Here is a 14,504-nt window from a genome sequence, read left to right on the forward strand (position 1 = left end):
CTTGGTCTGTGCTGAGCTATAACCTTCTTGAATTGTTCTATACCAGTGCTAAACAAGGCTTTCCCCCCCAAAGAAAGTCCCAAATTTAAAAAACAAAAAACAACACAAAGAACCCTCAACATATTAAAAATAGAGCCTCCACTTTTGGGGCATCCACTCTTGTAAACATGCAGACTCTTCCTGTTTTCTACTCAGCCTGAATGTAATGCTTACAAAAATTTAAAGATCCCACCCTTCACTGTTGTGAGGTAAAGTGAGTTTTTTCTGAATAGACATCTGCCTAAGTATAAAAGAGGAAAGGAAAAGGAAAAGGAAGCGTGAAAGAAGACCCACACTCAAACCTGTGTCTGTCATGGTGAGGTCTGTCCGTCTGTTCCAGGCAGAGGCGGGAGAGGGAAGCAGCGCTGCTCTCCGCTCTGCCCTGCAGAGTGCTGGCCTCTCCTGGGAGAGGAAGGGCGGGAGAACAAAAAAATCTCTCCTTCACAGAAAAAGTAGTTTCACACACCACACACAGCAGGAGTTTCAGTTGGAGTGGTTTGGTTCCTCACTGTCACCTTTGCATTTACAAATGCAAGTTTTTATGCATAGATCTTCTCTTTCACCACTTACTACATTACATGGGGAATACTGTGGAAATGGATGAGATCTTTTGCGGTTTATTTCATATTCCAAAGCTAAGACCCTTCAAAACCAAGAGATTCCACTGTGGGGGAGGGATCTGTTCATCGTACTAGCAACAGCATTAATTGCATTTAGCAGATATTGTGAACATAATGAGGGTTTTTGTGCATCAAGATAGTATATGTGTGTGTGCACATGCGTGCACACATACGAGTCCAGGAGCTGTTTTTGTCACACCATGTTGAAAAATATTTCAAAGAAGACAAATAGCAAGGTAATCTATATGCAAATTTGCTGGTTTAGTCTGATGTGCCTGTGACAAAGAGTGGATTTAATTATAGTTTATTGGTGCTGGTTGTGCTTGAGTAATCTGGAGGTAATGGTGCATAATGCTGAATTAATCTAGGATGAAAAAAATTGGTTTCCTGGGGATAAACTGAGACAAAGGCAAATCATCCTCTATTTCCACAGCTGGGTACATTTTCCCGTGCAATCTAAACAGCTAAGTTTTCCTGGTGCCATTGGGAAACTACGATTTAAAAAAAAGAATTTCTAGTGATCCAAATAATTTTGGAAGTAATTTTTCAAGAACAATAGCTTCTGTTTGCAGCAGTGGCATCATTCTAGCAGGTAATTCAGTATTTAGTCGCTCAGCTCCCAGTTCCCTCCTCCCTCACACCCAGTGTGCTCAGTCACAGACTGAGTCATATACATTATGCATTCAACACAATGAAGGTAGAAGGTGAGAATTAGCAGTGTTTGAGATAGAAAATGGTAGGAAAAAGATATAAAACAAATGGCTAGTGCAGGAAACGAGGATAGAAAACTGGAGATTTTCTATTTCTTTATGTGACAGATTAGAAAACTGTTGTGGTAGCATGAATGCTTCAGATAAATATTTCAGAGTAAAATTCACTGCTGAAAAAGCAAAAGCAGAAGTATTCTTTATTACAAACCACTTTCAGATATGTGAGATTACAGGCATATTTATGTGCATACAGTTTTGCGAGATCAGTGCATAAGCAATGGGGAGAACAGAGGCAGAGAATGGACAGTGAGAAATGGAACATAATAGCTTTGGAAAATATTATGTGCTGCATAAAGCCATCCTGGTTACAATGGCTATTACATATATTTTTAATTACCTAAAAGTTTTGCCTCAGTCATTAGAGAAATGTGGGTCAAAAGGATAATTTCCTTATAATAGGATAGTTACTGTTTTATCTGTACAGTTCACACCTGTCTTCAAAAGATCAGTTAAGCCTGGTCATATTAACGGAAGGAGGGCATAGCATCAGAATTTGACACATTTACCAGTAGATGGAAATTTCAAACCACTCCAGTGTGATTTTTGAAAGGTGTTGAGTATTAATTCTACTTGCAGTCATGGAAACCAGAGAGTCTCAGCTTTTCTGAGAAGCAAGCTCACGGTAGCACAATGTCATTGGTAGAACATAAGGTATCCAAAACCACTGACCATTTTGTGAAAATCTGGCCTAAAGCCAAAGCTTTTGATCGGAAGTTACTCTCTTGATGCTTCTGGCTTTTGTTTCTGCCTCAGAGACTGAGCAAGGAGGCGTATATTTTAGGGCAAGGAATCCAATGAGATGCCTGAATAACTTCCATTTACTTTTAATCTTCAGTGTTGGAAGAAGGCAAAGAAAAAGACTGTTTTATTGGGATAATTTCTCATTTCATGGACACATGGCCTTTAGTCATTTGTTTTGGCACAAACCATAGAAACTACATCATTTAGTTCCCATTTCTTCAGGTTTTCAATGTGTTCTATCTTTTTTTTTCCCCCATGGGCAAAGAGCTTTTCATCTGAAAATGTAATTTATGCACAAATATTTTTTAATGCTCTCCAGAAGATAAGGTCTCTATATTCAAGTGCTTCTGCATTCTTTATCTCTAGGCAGTTGATACCTATAGAGGAGACAGTGGGTCAGAGGAGAACATTAGATGCTGTTCCACACCTTTTCAGTGCTTTTCCAGTCAGTACATGGCACATCCTTTTGCCACCTGGCATTTGAGGTGCTCAGGCCTTAATAAGTAGCTGGCCAGGTGTCCAACACGTCCAAAAATCAGGCCTGATGATGCTACTAATTCATCATTATTAAGAGTTTTTACATCAACAGAAAAAGTGCACTGTAGTCAAATTATATTGTATTTTAAAACACTGTATTATTTTTGAAGCGCTATTCCACGGGAATTTTTTTTTCTGTGAGAAAAGATCTGGAGTCCCTGTCTACTTGCATATTACCACTTTTCATTCAAACCATGAATTCTGGGGTAGTTGCTTTTTAAACAGTTTTATTTTCATAATTCATTTTGGTGCTGCATGTTTCAGAGGCAAAGGTGATAAACCTTTCCAGAGGAGATGTTTTCACTTTGCTGTCAGATGACTTTAGTGACCTTTTCAGGACATGATGCATACTGTGTCACAAAATAATTTATCTGTCTCTATGTGTGAGACATGTAAGCTGTGGCATACTGAAGTTAGTGTTACTTTGCTTCAAAATACAGTATTTCTCACATGACTGTCATGATGGATATTGTTATGACCTCTGTTAGTCTCACAGAGAGGTTATTCCAGGGACTATGAATCTAGTTTAGCAAACCAGACTTGCCTATTGACTACAGCTCCCTACGTCTGTGTGCTGTGCTGAACAACTACCCTGAGACGCTGGAGCTGTGAAAGGAGGAAATGGGTTCAAATGGACCTTCACACCAGGTCATTGTTTCCAGGGATTTTCAGCTGTCCAGATTGTTCTCTGAATTGATTATCGTGAGTCGGCATTTTTATGCACTACATAACAGATTTTGCATGTGACCTGAAGTTTTTAATGCAGAGTCAAGCTTCTAAAGGTTGACAGCAGAGACTTCTGCCATTTGTACTGCCAAAGCAATTTCACTGCAGTATGCTTCTTCCCTGGTGAGCAAGCTGCTGGGGTGGGACAGTGCTTGGCTGAAACATCCCTTCCTATGCAAAGCAGCATGTTCCATGCATCTAAAAACCACAGGAAGCCAAATGCCTCTGTCTGAGCCACTTTCTAATAATCTGTTACAGTTACAAACCTTCAGCATTAAGCTTGGTGCTGCTGGTGTTTGGTGCCATGGTCTGGCCTTGCACACAGCTGCAGAAGGCAGCCCTGGCACGGGCAGCATGCAGCGGTCCTCCTTAGAGCCGAGCCAAAGCCCAGGAAAGGCAACGGGGATGTTTCCAGTCAATCTCAGTTACGTTTTATGTGTCGTTGGTAAAGTTACGCATAAAAAGAGAGCCAGTGCTGCTGGTGCTTCTCAGAAAGTGAAGGACCACACAGTTCTTAGCTGTTACAATGTGAAGACCCAGGCTGCCAGCATGGCTTGGAGGCATTTAGCCTTCCTACAGAGCTGGGTGTTCAGCAGCTTGCTAGTTTGGACCCTAGTGAAGAAAATACACTTGTGACAGTGCATTTAATCATGGTTGCTGATGGGAGTAATTTAATCAAGGAACTGATTTGGGTAATTTGGAATAGGCCCCTCTGGTGAATGTCAGTAGTTAAGATGAATTGCCCAGTGAAGACAATAGCTAGTAAAAGACAGGGTAGAGGGTAGGCCATAAATAACTCCCATGTTGTCCGGCATGGGACACCCTGGCCTTGTTCATTGACAGTTTCCTCTCAACTTCTCAGGGTGGTGACAACCCCACAGTCTCAGAACATTGACAGATAGGGTAAGCAGTGAGCTGAGGCAGCTTGCTGATGATGCTACGTTATTCAGATCATTGAGGAAAGGGCAGACTGAAGAATTCTGGAATGGCCTTGCGAGGCTGAGGTTCCGGACAATAAAGTTGTAAAAAATATACAGTCTAAATATATAGACAATAATGTGCATAGGGACAAAAGTGATCAGAACTTCCCCTGTGGAATTTCTAACTTTGAGCAGACCTATACCATTCAGGAGCAAGATGCTCATGTGGTATATACCTTGATAAAAGGTCTGTTTCAGTGCTCAGTAGTGGTCAGATATGTAAATTAAGTATTAGGAATTATTAGGAGGGGCACAGATGATGGAACAGTGAACATTGCCATACTGTGTCATAAGTCCAGGGTTTCCTCTCACCTCTGCAGTTCTGGTCCTCTCATCTCAAAGAGGATATAATAAAGTTGGAAAAGGATCAAGGGAAGAGCAACAAGGATAAACGAAGGTAAGGAATTACTTCGACTTGAAGAATTACTGCAGAGACTAGAAGCCTGTAGGGTGGAGAAGATACAACTTGCCAGGAATATAATGCAGATCTGCAGGCTCAGGAGTGGCACGGAGAGGTGTGGATAGGGGTCAACCATTCAGTGTCTCTTCCAAAACAAGTACATTAAACAACACTAGTAGCAGTCAGGTTCAGAGCAAAAGGAGGTGGTTCTCAATAGAGTGTGTACCAAATCTGGGAAGATTGTTCCTAGAAGATGTTGTGGATGCCAGAACTCTCTCTGGGCCCAATAAAAAGCTGAAAAAGTACCTGGCGGAGAAATCCATTGAAGAACCTAAATATGGAGAAACCCCATCCAGCTCAGAAAATCTCCTGACCTGAAAATAGTTGCAGACGGAGAGTGCAGAGGGGGAAGTATCAGAGGGAAGTATCTTACATGCTTGTCTTGTTCTTTCTCTTCCCTCAGTATCCATTTGTGGCCACTGTCAAAGGTGGGACACTGGGTTCAGGGACCTTTGATCTGACACAGTACAGGTGTTCTTGTGAAACTGGTGTTTCTGTAGGGTTCCCAAGAGCAGAGGTTTGCAGCTGCCCCTCTGGGCTCCCTGCAGCAGATCCTTGTGGCAGGGCTGTGTCTACATGCGGCACCATTACCTGGCTTGCTCTATGCCACGTCCTACTCTGCCTTGTTTATGCAGTGTGCACTTTTGTCCAAATGTTTACATAGATTATCTGTTAAATTATAGGATTTTTTTGTCTTGTAATAAAAAACTGCTGGTAGGTGTGGTGGTTGAAAATGAGGGGAGATACGTAGACCCATTGGACTTGTCATGAAAAGAGGGGGATTTTTTCTCTTCGTTTTTGAAAGCTTTGGGTGCCACCTGCTGGGTTCATTAAGACCTTACACATATGAGTGAAATTGGTCATTCCTGGTTGAAAAGTGCTCGAAGAATTTAATTTACTCAGGGTTGCAGTGCTTTTGTTTGCATCTTCTGGTTCTCTTGGCTCTGTTGGTGATAACATAACGCAGGTCTGTGGGCTGTGCTGTGCCATGCAGAGAAGTGCCTGCTTATGGATTTCTTTCAGTGATACCATTCAGACTGAATTCTCTTCTGGTTTTCACTGTGTTTAGTCACATAATGGAGAAAGGGTAGAAGGAGAAATGAGAATGAGAATGGAGAAAGAGTGTCTGGCATTGTGTCCTGGTCACATATTGCAGTAACGGAGCCCACTGTGAGCAGTGTTCAGGCTGGCCAAGGATGCAGGAGACCAGGACAGGGACAGGCAGGCACTGAGGAGCTGGAGGAGGCTGTTCGTCCAGGGGCCCTGGTCACTGCCACTGTGTGACATGTGGCACAGGTGTACAGCAGCAAGGTATGGCTCTGTATGTTGAACTGTATGAAGGGGTGGTGTGTGGGTGTTCCAGGTGGGTGAGACACAGGGCCATGGGGTGGACATGGCGTCTGTTCCACGCTTCAGGCACCTGGTAACAGTGAGTTGGCATCTCCGGGATTGCAGTGTGAGATGTCCCTAGCTCTCACCTTAGGTACCAATAAGGTAGCCCTGGGCCCTTCTGGAGGGCTGAAACAGACTTTGCATGTTCACAGCCCAGGGGAGATGGCCAGCTCTGTGCTTGCGGAAAAATGGTGAACAGTATGGCTCCTTCAAACACACTGCTGAAACCCAGTTACCCACAGCACTGCCTTGGGACACGTCTGTCACTAGGAAACCCCTCAAGAGTAATATACCTTTGCTTTTTTCTTCCCCACAGTTATGTACCTGGTGTGTTCACTGTTGCTTTGTAATTTGATGGCACGGGGCTTTGGCAGCAATACTGGCTTGAATGATCCTGTTCTCCCATCCATCCCTTGCTACTTGTTCTCTCCCCAAGCCACAGCGCCCCTTGTCTCCATGCTGTATGTGAGGCTGCACTGTACACTGCTGGGTTTAAAAAAAATTAAACCAAAGCTACAGCATGATTATATGGGTTATATTTAACCCAGACTGGTTCCCTTTTTCAGATCACAGTGTGGCCTCATAAACAGTTGGGTCAGCACAAGCAAGGGAAGCCTGGTGTCTGCAGCACTGAGGGGGAGCAGGGACACAGGGCTGAGGAGCAAGACCTCTGTGTTCAGCTCTGCTTTTGAGCCCCTGGATCAGCCGGCTGTGGTCTGGGATTGTCCCAGCCAGCAGCGGGTGTCTGCGAGGAGACATCTGGCACCTGTCTCAGTGCTGGCTGTGGGGGATCCTGCTGCAACCCCGCACCCAGCGCTGCTCTGCTTTGGGGGCTTATCGAACCTTAGAAAACCAGGGTTCTTGCTGCTAGGTGGAGGTATGCTTTGAATTTTCTACTGTGCAGGCTGAAAAGAGAGTGCTTTGGCAATATCCCTGGAACGTATTTGGCTGTATTCACAATATTTCACTAATAGTGCACCTATAGTTTATACAAAGAGAAATGAACATATAAATGGGGGATAATGAACCCTTTTCCTTCGTTTTCATTCTTTTCCTTGTGTATCAAGAGATGGCAGTATATTATTCCATCCAAGTGACTAAAGAGCCTTCTCTGCTGTAACAGGAGAACTAAATTCCTTCAGAGTCTTAGAGAAGGTGTTCAGTCTCAGGCAAGCACACAGCCTGGCATTTTGGTGATCTTTGAGTTGTACTGGTACAGCACCACATGCCATTATGGTGTTGATCAGTTAGGGGAAGAGACCCCAAATTTTGTCAAAAAAAAAAAAAAAATCAAGAAAGGTTTAAAAATTGTAAAGGTTTCTGGTACAAACCAAATGAAAAAGATTGCTTCTGATGGTGTTACATTTTGAATGATCCTCTGTCTAGAGCATACGTCAGCTTTACATAACTGTTTGCAAACAACAGCAAGAGTAAAGCAGAATAAAAATGTATAGGAAGAAAGCTAGAACTCAGCTCAAAGGAAGGCAGTCAGTTAGAAGGAAAAATCTGTTTCAGCTGGGAGTTTATGCTTAAACAAATTTAACATGCTCTTTGAAAACTAATTATGGTCAGTGTTCAGTCTGGATGCCTTACATATGACAAACCGCAATGAGAAACAGACTTCCAGTGTTTATACATGGAGTGTTAGACCTTGAACCACAGCATCTGTAGACTGCATTGAACTCTAGATCATTATTAGACTTCTGTAGCCCTTGAACTCGTATTACAGTGCATTAAAATTATTTCAAGCAAATGTTGCCAGTGGCAACTCATGTATAGTTCATGATCACCATCTTTTTTTATATTTTCTCATAGTCTGTTTTTGCTGCTTTTTTTTTTAATCATCTTGGTGTTATCATGATGCCTACAGGGAGTGTTCTCACCAAGGTCGCTTACAGTGCCTTCACACTTTTGTAGGGTGATTTGATTTCTGTGTTTGCCTTATTTTATGAATTAATATCTTTCAGCACCCCCAGATTCAAAAAGAGTCACAATATATCAAGTACTTATGCTGCGATGATCAAGCAACCCTGCATCGATGGGTAACAGGAATAAGAATTGCCAAGGTAAGATTAAAAGTAAATTTAGCTAAATATGTTTTCTGAAAAATCTTGTCTTGCTCAGGTTACTGACTTTTATCACCTCAACCGGAAAGATTGTGACAAGAATGGACATTCATGCTAATTTTACCTTAGAAAGAAAGAGTGGAAGGGCATGACCAGGATGGGGTTTTTTTTAATATTCTCATTCCCTGTTTATCAGCATTTTTCTCATTAACACAGGGGTTGAATTCTGTAGCTATAAAACTCATGTAGTCATGAAACTTACTCCCATTATCTGGCACAATAATAATATGCTGTGGCTAAAAATGTGCAATCTCTCATCAGTACAGCTGTGACATTTTTCAGACAGTTCTGCCCAAATTCTCTGCATCACCCTCTTCAAAAATATCCTAATTCACAGACCATTTTGTTTTGCACAAAACATTAAAGAGATGGATTCATACATAGCCCAGTGTACTGGCTATACAGACCTGCTCCTGTTAGGTATTCTTTTCTGCCAGATCTGCTGCAGGACAACTTCCAACAAAGGTGTGGGGTGAATATGAAATTATTTTGTGTGTTATGCTGGCAGAGCTGTTTGCTCTACACCCCAGGATTCAATGTCCCAAGGCTCCAGTCTGAAAATGTCATCCTTGGAAAGCATTGGAAAAAGAGATGTATTGAGAATAGTTGGTTTTTAAGCCAAGTTTCACGATGTTTACAGATGCTGAAATGAACATAAAGGGTGACAATGGTATCAGTAGGGCTGCGTTTGGTCATGGGGATTCATTTTTTATTTTGATATTACAGGGATGATTTCAACTTGGTCCTATACAGAAAGAGACACACCACTTGTAGAAAACTACTTTTTAACAAAACTGGCTAGGAAGGAATGGGGTCAGAAGAGTTGTCCAAGAGCAAAACGAGTGCTTGGCATGTTTAAAGCTTAACACCATGCTTATTGTATTGTTTTGATTGTTTTGCAGTATGGCAAGACACTATATGATAATTACAAATGTGCCGTGAAGAAAGCTGGCTTGTCCTCTCGATGGGCAAATCAAGGGACGGTGGAAGCAGCTGCCCCTGCAGAATCCCAATCAGCAGGTACTGATGCTGTCACAGCAGTTGAAATCACATTTATTGCCCACTTCTGTCATCATCAGTGTTGCACAGTCTTTCTTCAGAAAACTATCCCATTGATTCAGCAAGATAATATCTCGTTCTAGACAGCTGAGTGCAGCTCTGATCTATAACTAAGCTAGCAGCAGAGCTCTCACTTTAATGTTAGAACTTGAAGAATACAATGACAGCCCACCAAATTTCAGTTTAAACCTGCATTTTTCTGTATTTTTCTGTTGGCATCTGAATATGAATCGTTTATCCTCCCTCTGTGTTTCATGGACTGATTGATGGTCCATGTCTTGAAGTTTTCTATTGGCTGTATTGGTGCTTTCCTTCCAACGAGTAAAAGGGATGAGTGGGATATTCTGAGAATGATCATTTCAGAAAGAGATTATGATAGGGTGAGCCACTCTTTTTCCTAGCCTTTCACTCATTTGCATTACAATGTGGGGAGGAAGAAAGGATTAGGTTACCCTCTACTTTTCCAGTAGCTTCATCACACTGCTGTTACCTATGTTATCATTGTATGGATACAACAGTGCATGATACAAGATGTCACTTACATGATTGCTTTTAGTTTATGTGCTTAAGATATGTTTTATTTCTTAGGAAGGACATGATGGCCAAGTATTTACTGGCCAAGTAAAGTGGCAAAGATGGCAAAGTAAAAATCAGTGTTGGCAGTTAATGTTCTGACTTGTCATGTAGACAACTCAAAATCGTCCAAACAGCTCTCCAGGGCTTCAGTTTGCCTTTTCTCAGTACACACGACAAGAAGGATCTCTCTACTATTCCTCTGAGTCAAATCATGGTAATAAATGCACATTTGGGATGTGGAGACCCAGTAACAGTGTTTTGAGATGAGGGGATTTTCTGATGGTTGGGTGTGGGGGTACTTTAGGAAGAGTGGATGGGACAGTTGTGAAGCATTTTGTGTTCTGGTGTTGATGGCAGCAGGTGCTGCAGCCTGTACTGGACACGGGCAGGATCGAGGCCTTATAAAGTATATATATACATCTGTATAACTTTAGCTGCTGCCTAGAATCCAGGAACACTGCATGTGATCATAAAATATACTGTTAATCTTGACTAATGGAGCCCATTAAATGGTTAAGTAGCCTGGAAAGATTTTAGTCATGTGTTTTGCCTCTATAGAAATATCTCTGAAGGATCATTAGCATTCTAACTGAGGCAAGTCACTGTGATTTCTGCTGTCTCACAGTTGTCATTACTGCCCTGTTGATACAGGTTTTATAACCCCAGGTTTTATAACCTGAGGCTCAACTATAATACTATAACCTGAACCACCTGACTGTAAACAGTTCTTGGCTCACGTTTTGGAAATGGAACAAAGCATGTTTTCTTCAGTTCTGTTTTCAAAAGGCCATGTAGCCATTGGTATGGGCTGATTTCAGCATAGGCTAAAATCTGTGGCAGCCAAAAGCTGGAGGAGGCAGGCCGAAGTCCTGCTCTCGCATCGCCTGTAGCCTGCGTTCCCTGGTCATGCTGCTGCAGCCAGCATTTGTGTGTTCGCTTGTAGCCCAAACTGTATCTTGTTTGTCTCTCTGCCTCACTGTGTCTTTGGACACTGAAAAAACAGTGTTATGTTGTGTGCCAGCACAATATCGTGGTGTTTGAAAGATGAAGGATGTTGCTTTATTCAGATGTTCTGTATCACTGCAAGGCTCAGTATTTTGCATTATATATTTTGGGTATGTATATTTTGCATTCTATTTGGACTTCTTTTTTCCTTAAAACAAATATTAATTCAACATACATTTTTGAGAAATTGACTTGCAACAAATACTGTAACATTTAAATTAAAAATAAATCTTGAGAATAGAATGCATGAACTCAGATATTGGATTGACTGGGAGTCCTTTAGCTGGCTGACTTTGTGTAAAGTGTATGTGCAGGTGTGTGGCAGGAGTCGATACATCAAATGTTGCTTTCAAGTCTTGCACAGTTTATGAAACTGAAGACAACAGATTACAATGTAGCCGTGTCCCAACTTCCTGGTATATCATATTTGCCAAGTAGAACAGTATACCCAGCCCTATATAGAGTGGAACTCTATCTGATCTCTTTCATTTGGTTAAATTTCAGCAAGACTGAGGGCAGCGAAGTCTTTGAGCAGTGTGAAGCGCGAACTCCTGCTCTGCTCTGGAGGGCACGGCCCACGGAACCCAGGGATTTACGTCTCTCTCTGCTGAGCCCTTAGAGCCACAAGACTGATTTTAGCTCTTTATTGGACTTCTATGTTAGTCCTTCAACAAACACAGGCTGCAGTTTCAATGATCAAAACGGTACTTTGGATTAAATATGCTGAACAACGTGCAGGCAGAGGCATAAAACACAAGGACTTCAGACCACCTTCTGTCATCCCTTGAAGCCTAAATAGTCCTAGTAAATTCAATACACTGCAGAGTTTGTCTTACTTCGCTGACAAGTGTGTGATTTGCCAGCATAGCAATTAAAATAATTTATTCTATTTATTATAGTCATGAAACCTTTTTGCTAATCAGAAAAGTACATGTTGAGATTAAAACCATCATTGTGCCTAGACTTACATTGTAGACAGCTAAGGGCTCACTAGCATCCAAGAAGTACATGAGTGGAACTTTACTGGATCTCAGAACTGTAAATTATAGTAGAGCTAAGGCAGTCATTAATGTTTACAAGTGTATGTATCTAGGCACCAAACACTATCTGCTATTATCCTTTGACATGTGCAGCTTCCAAAAACCCCAGACTAAACTGGAGACTTTCTTTAATCCTCATGACACTGTACAGGGGCTGTGGATTTTTTTCAAATTAAACCCACAAATTTGTCCTTTGGTCTCACATTCATTTACTCCATTTGCAGTACTGGGTTATTTATGTATATCCATCACAAACACAGTAATGGTGGGCAAACATTTTGCAGAGCTTTAACTTAGTCAGCCAGCAGATCCAAGACTAATCTGAGAACACAGTGAGGTTCACAAATCTTCCACAGTTTCAGGTAGAGTTTATGAGCTCTTAGCTCATTTACCAAGGAAAATGGATCAGCCTGCCTATAGGATTTCAAACCTTCAGCTCTCGTGACTGTTACTGATATGAAACTATAGTGCTTTTAGTCTTTAGGCTAAAGGAAAGAACATGCAATAAGACTGAGAATGTAGTAATATTACAGCACACTACAGACTTCAAAACGCTGGTATGAAAGACAGGTATTTAAACAGAATGCCAGAGGGTCGGCTTAACTATGCCACTTTGAATTCTGCTTAGCTCCCCATCTTTATTCCCGTGTCAGCCTTTCTGGTTGTCTTCTGTAATCACCATTTCCCACAGTCAGAAGAAAAAGCTCTTCGTTTGTCAACACCTTTACACACTCTGATCATTTCTGTCTTTTGTCTTCATCATTCTGCCACTTGCTCTGCCTGTAGGATTGCCAGCTGCAACCATGGAGGCATGTGGACAGGTATTAGTTGTAATGTAAGATATTATGTTTATTGTCCTTATGTAATGAACTGATTTGACCAGTCACAAAATAAACCTGAAGTAGAGGACAGACATCCTCATGGATTTTACTGAATTATGTATAAAACCTGTAATGAGTGGTTTCCCTGCTGGAAGTTGTAAAGACGTTTTCATAGCGTTATTCTTAGTTTGTTATTCCCTGATCTGGTTAAGATCATGAAATTGTAACACTCTTTCCCTTCTGCCTCCTCCCCTTGTCACAGGTGCTGTTCAGGCAAATGGACAGATTCCCCAAATTGTTTGTTGTTCCAGTACAGAATTTCCAGAGACTCAGAAGAAAATGGATGCATCGGAGGCACAGGTCAGCAGTTACTACAATTCACTGGTTAAATGTTACCTGTGAACCAGTTCTCCAAGTTTGTTTTTCTTCACCCGCTGTCTTGTCCCCTCCAAGTCCCAGTGTGCTGTTGTGACAAGCATTTCTCTCCTGGGCAAAGGGGCTGGTTCCTTGCTGTCTCTCCTCATGCTTTACACACAGCAAACAGTGCTGTGGCACAGAAGTGCAGGGGTGTAGGCACAGCCACCTGCCACTTCTCTTCTTCAGAATAAATAGGTGTGGGTTCATGTAGCAGAAATAGGAATGTGCCTGTGGGGACAGTCTCAGAGTCTGTGCTGCCAGAGCCTCAGGGATGTTTTCTGTCTCTTGCCTTAGTAACACAAAGGATACAGTCGTGTTTTTGGCAGGGAACACTGTGCACAGCTGAAGATGAGTGTGTAAGTAGAAGTGTGAAGAAGGGAAAATAGTAAATGTTTTCATTAGGCTCTAAATGCATTCCTTGGTTTCAGCTTCAAATTTTGTCTTCTTGCTCCATCTCTGGCTGTAAAAATATCAGTAGGGTACGGTGTGAGGACTTGAAAACATCCTACAGGAAAAAAAAAAAACCACCACCAACAACAACCAAACCTGCATTTTTTTGAAGTTCATTGTTCAATCCCTCCATCACACATAAAGTGCACAGGACAAGTGCAATGAAATTCCTAGAACTTTTCTGTCGCCCGCATTACGTGTCCTATGCTGCTTCTTCATGACTTGAGTTCCTCCTTTAAAAAATGTTTCTCTATTCTGAACCTCACTTCCTCTGAATAGATCACATTCTCAGAACTCAGGCAGTGGTTCGCCCTGCATAGATTTCATTTACTTCCGTCCTTGTAGGCAAGGAGAGTGAGGAGAGGGCAAGCATGCTACATTTGGCTAATGCCAGAATTAGTACTGCTGACAGCAGGGTTGCAGAGCGCTTGTCTCTAGCAGAAGCAAACACGTCGCTGCCTTCATCGCACAGCTTCTACAAGCCTGGGACCAAAGGATCACGGTGCACTGTATTACGGTTCAGAGCACTAAGCTCACCGGATCTAAACTGATAGATTAGCATAACTAGAAATGAATGTGTTACAAAGCTTTGTTTTCAGGAGAGCAGATTTCTCCCCAGGTTTACAAGAAGAGGTAGCATGTTTGTGTAGTAACTGTCAACAGCTAACAGTTGCTACCGCCAAACAAAAAAAAACCAAACCAGCAAATTATGTTCAGAATGTTGACTAGCAAACACAATTTAAAA

At 41.9% G+C, this 14,504-nt stretch overlaps 2 protein-coding genes across 3 annotated transcripts in view; one reads left to right on the forward strand and one right to left on the reverse strand.

Moving 5' to 3' along the window:
* APBB1IP (amyloid beta precursor protein binding family B member 1 interacting protein) overlaps positions 1-14,504 on the forward strand; it is a 64,601-nt gene that overhangs the window by 47,618 nt on the left and 2,479 nt on the right. The window contains exons 11-13 of the mRNA XM_082046455.1: positions 8,233-8,331; positions 9,294-9,411; positions 13,155-13,252. Of these exons, the coding sequence (XP_081902581.1) occupies positions 8,233-8,331; positions 9,294-9,411; positions 13,155-13,252 (315 nt within the window). The remainder of the gene's footprint in view (positions 1-8,232; positions 8,332-9,293; positions 9,412-13,154; positions 13,253-14,504) is intronic.
* The window catches only part of LOC309436881 (protein adenylyltransferase SelO-like), a 34,541-nt gene continuing 33,295 nt past the window's right edge, over positions 13,259-14,504 (reverse strand). For both annotated transcript variants that reach the window (XR_014183423.1, XR_014183424.1), the window contains exon 20: positions 13,259-13,769. The gene's annotated coding sequence lies outside the window, so the exon portion shown is untranslated. The remainder of the gene's footprint in view (positions 13,770-14,504) is intronic.

The sequence above is a fragment of the Streptopelia decaocto genome, assembly GCF_964273445.1.
Source record: "Streptopelia decaocto genome assembly, chromosome: 2".
Lineage (NCBI taxonomy): Eukaryota > Metazoa > Chordata > Aves > Columbiformes > Columbidae > Streptopelia > Streptopelia decaocto.